General features: G+C 52.6%; 1 protein-coding gene across 1 annotated transcript in view; it reads right to left on the reverse strand.

Moving 5' to 3' along the window:
- Positions 1–67, reverse strand: part of SLC37A3 (solute carrier family 37, member 3) — an 18,620-nt gene extending 18,553 nt beyond the window's left edge. Inside the window, exon 1 of the mRNA XM_010148188.1 lies at positions 1–67. This exon is cut by the window's left edge and continues 28 nt beyond it. Within this exon, the coding sequence (XP_010146490.1) occupies positions 1–67 (67 nt within the window).
- Between the last annotated feature and the right edge of the window lie 3,180 nt (positions 68–3,247).

Here is a 3,247-nt window from a genome sequence, read left to right on the forward strand (position 1 = left end):
GGTGCGTGCAGCGGGACACAAGGCCTCTGTTTGCAGGCTGCCTCCGCAAGCTTCCAGGAAAAGCCATCCTCCTGGCAGCCCTACCTCTGCTCCTGCCCTTGGCCTCAAAGGCTGGACGGTGCTTAGGTCATATTTCTTTTCACTTGAAGAGAAGAAGGAGGAAAAAAAAGAAAACATATTTGAATTAACACACACGTGTAAAATACAGCTGTGTTCCCCAAACAGCTGGAATTCAGCAGCAACACCTCTACACCATTCCTTCCCAATTTCACATCGCTACCCATCTCATCATCTGCACACTCCTTGATACCTTCTAAGCCCAGAAATGTCTTTTCACTCCATTCACCCAGCACCCCGGTGGTTATCCTCCAACCTACTTCCTCTGTGTTGCCACCCTATCAGATGCCTCTTCAGTGCCATCATCAAAGGATTTCCCCTAGGATCTGCCAACTTCCAGTCCTCCCATGTTAAAGACCAGTTTGCGCCTTCGACACACTATGTGCATTGCAGCGCAGTTGTAAACTAACAAAATTCCCGGTGCTACCTGGCTGGCTACAGACTGGCAAGTCAGGAGAGCAGCATCTGGGGACCGGTGGGGAATGGGTTTGCAGCCAACTGCCTCTTGAAGGTGTGGTGGAAAGAATATACCCAAGAGTGGGCTTGCACAGCTGGAAAAAGGAGAGTGACTGTGAGACAGTGCTGAAATCCAACAGCTGGACTCCCTGGCTATTCCTTCTCAGCCCTACACTGTAGCTCCATCTGCCACTAACTCCTCAGTACAGCACACAGCGAGCCATGCTTCCCTGTCCCTACCTGCAGGGCACCGGTGACATCTGCCTGAACTTCCGGATGCCAGACACAACCAGGACGGAGGAAAGGCTCTGACAGACAGAGTTTCCTTGTGCTGGCTCATGCCACATCCGCTCCCTCTGCTGTGCTGGCCTGGCTGAGGGGCCGCATCTGCAAACCGAGTCCGGGAAAAGACCCTGCTGGGCAGCGAGGAGCCTCCCTTCTCTTTTCCTGGCAGGGATCTTTTCAGCCAGATTTCCCCCCACAGCTCACAAAGCAGCTACACAGACACCTGCGCCCATGCAGCAGAGAGCAGCGCAGACAAAGGCCCGCCGCACACGGGCGTCGCTGCCGGAGACGCGGCTTGGTTCCGCTGGCGCTAGCGGGCTGAAGAGAGACAAATCAGCCGGCGGGAGCTGCGCCTTCAAGGGACGTTCAAACACCACGCACGCTCTGAACGCGGAGGAGAGGTAAAATAACCCACCAGCCCTGCTCCCCCACGGTACCAGAGCTGAAGTCATTCAGAACATAATGCCTTTGGGTTCTTTCCTGGCCACAGGTGCTTTTTGTAGCGGTTTGTGAATCGACAGAAGACTTTCCCAGTTCAGCTTCATAACCTCACTAATTGGAGAAATTAGGGATCATTGCCCACACTCCCTCTTATCCCAATTTCTGCTGCTGAAAAGCCTGTATTTCAGAGATCTCAGCTCTTCCTTCTAATAACTTAAAGGTTTCTCACTGTAAGAAGTCCTCCTTCCCTGTTATTTCAATGATGACACATGCCCAACCGACAAACAGACGCCGGCTATTACGGGGTACACTGACCAGCACAGACACTGAGGCCACGTCTGACCTCCAAAACAGCGTACGGCACGGACATCCTCTGAGTAATAAGGACACGGCTATTACACCTTTGAGACACAGAAGCGACATTTATCCTACACCACAATCGAACGCTTCCATTCTCATCCGGGACAAACGCAGCAAGTCTGTACGTGACCTGAGACCGTCGGCATCTACGCGGCCCAGGTGCAGCTGAGCCACGCTCCCATTCCTCCGGCCAGCACAGCCCGCCCACGTCTGGCAACACCTTCTAGGACGGACGTGCTACTAGGCTGCCTGGGCTGATACAGAGAGAAAACCATCACCTAGGAGCTGTGGGAGGCAAGGCTAAGCCTGGAAGAGGCATCTTCACAAGTAGTCTTGAAACTACATCCACCCAAGGTCCCACAGCCCACTTCTCAACATCCACGAACGAAAGCTCGGCACCCACACGAGTATCCCACGGTGCCGCTCCCTTTCAGGCAGCAGTAAAACCGCTCAGGACCCCACACAAGCTGTGTGAAGAAGTGAAAGGAACCCAAGGCACCCCAACATCCCAGCACCTGGGTCCTTAGGGGCCCGCGAACCACACGGTCTGCTGGTCAAACACGAGCTAGTTATCCCTCCCTGGCCCTCCCTCCCCTCCCACAGGCTACGGCAGATAACAGAGTTCTCCTGAGGAAAGCAAAACCCTGTCCGTTGTGCAACGCTGTGGGAAAAGCTCCTTTCTCAGGTCATCAGTTTGCAGCCCCAAGCACGAGTTTTACTACTCGCTTCATGTCAACATACATGAGTACAGACCTTATTTGCCCAAGATACTGAGTCTTTTTAAAGCTCAGACCTGGCTTTGACCTTAAAGTCACCTATTTTTAATAGCATTTAATATTGAAACTGCCTATTCCTGAGCTTTTCAATCTCAGCTAGCCTTCTGGCACGGGACAACACTTTTCACTTATTTACAGTGCAGAAATGATTGTAAGAGATTCTGTTTCCCCTTTTTTTCTTTCTTCATCCTGTCCTTTTTTATATTCAAAGTGCATTCTCCCTAGGCTGGAAGAGTATGCAACCAGGAGTTTATCCTTACAAATTATTCTTCTAATTATTCTGAGAATAATTACATTTAAATTTGTAGTAGAGGGGGAAGCAAAAACCAGGAGGCAGGACAAACCACAGAACTCAGGTTAGCGAGGCACAAGCCTTCAAGAAAGGAAAAGGATGGCTTTTAGGGCCTTAGACTGCCCTGCCTGCTTGCTTAGCACTACGTACCCGCAGCCAACCGACGGCTTTTGTTACGCTTTCCGCGTTCTCCCTTACCCCTTCGCTTAAGGTCAAAATAAAACACCTTCAGTCCCTGTCGTCCTCCAGAGCCGGCAGGGAAGACCAGAATTCACATTCCCGGGACTTCCAAAGAGCAAAGCGAGCTAGCGATTTGTTGTGTCTTTTAAAGAGCACAGGTTATGCCGTCTTTCCACACACACCCACGGAAGGAGGCACAAACCCAAGGCCACGCAGGCGCCCGACAGCTCGCACCCGGCACGGGCGGACGGCCCATCACCCGGGAACGCCAGCGGGATGCCGCTCGGGGGGAAAAGGGATCCCTCCGGGACCAGCACGGCTGCAGCGGGGGCGACAGGCC

The sequence above is a fragment of the Eurypyga helias genome, unplaced genomic scaffold (assembly GCF_000690775.1).
Source record: "Eurypyga helias isolate BGI_N326 unplaced genomic scaffold, ASM69077v1 scaffold23623, whole genome shotgun sequence".
NCBI lineage: Eukaryota > Metazoa > Chordata > Aves > Eurypygiformes > Eurypygidae > Eurypyga > Eurypyga helias.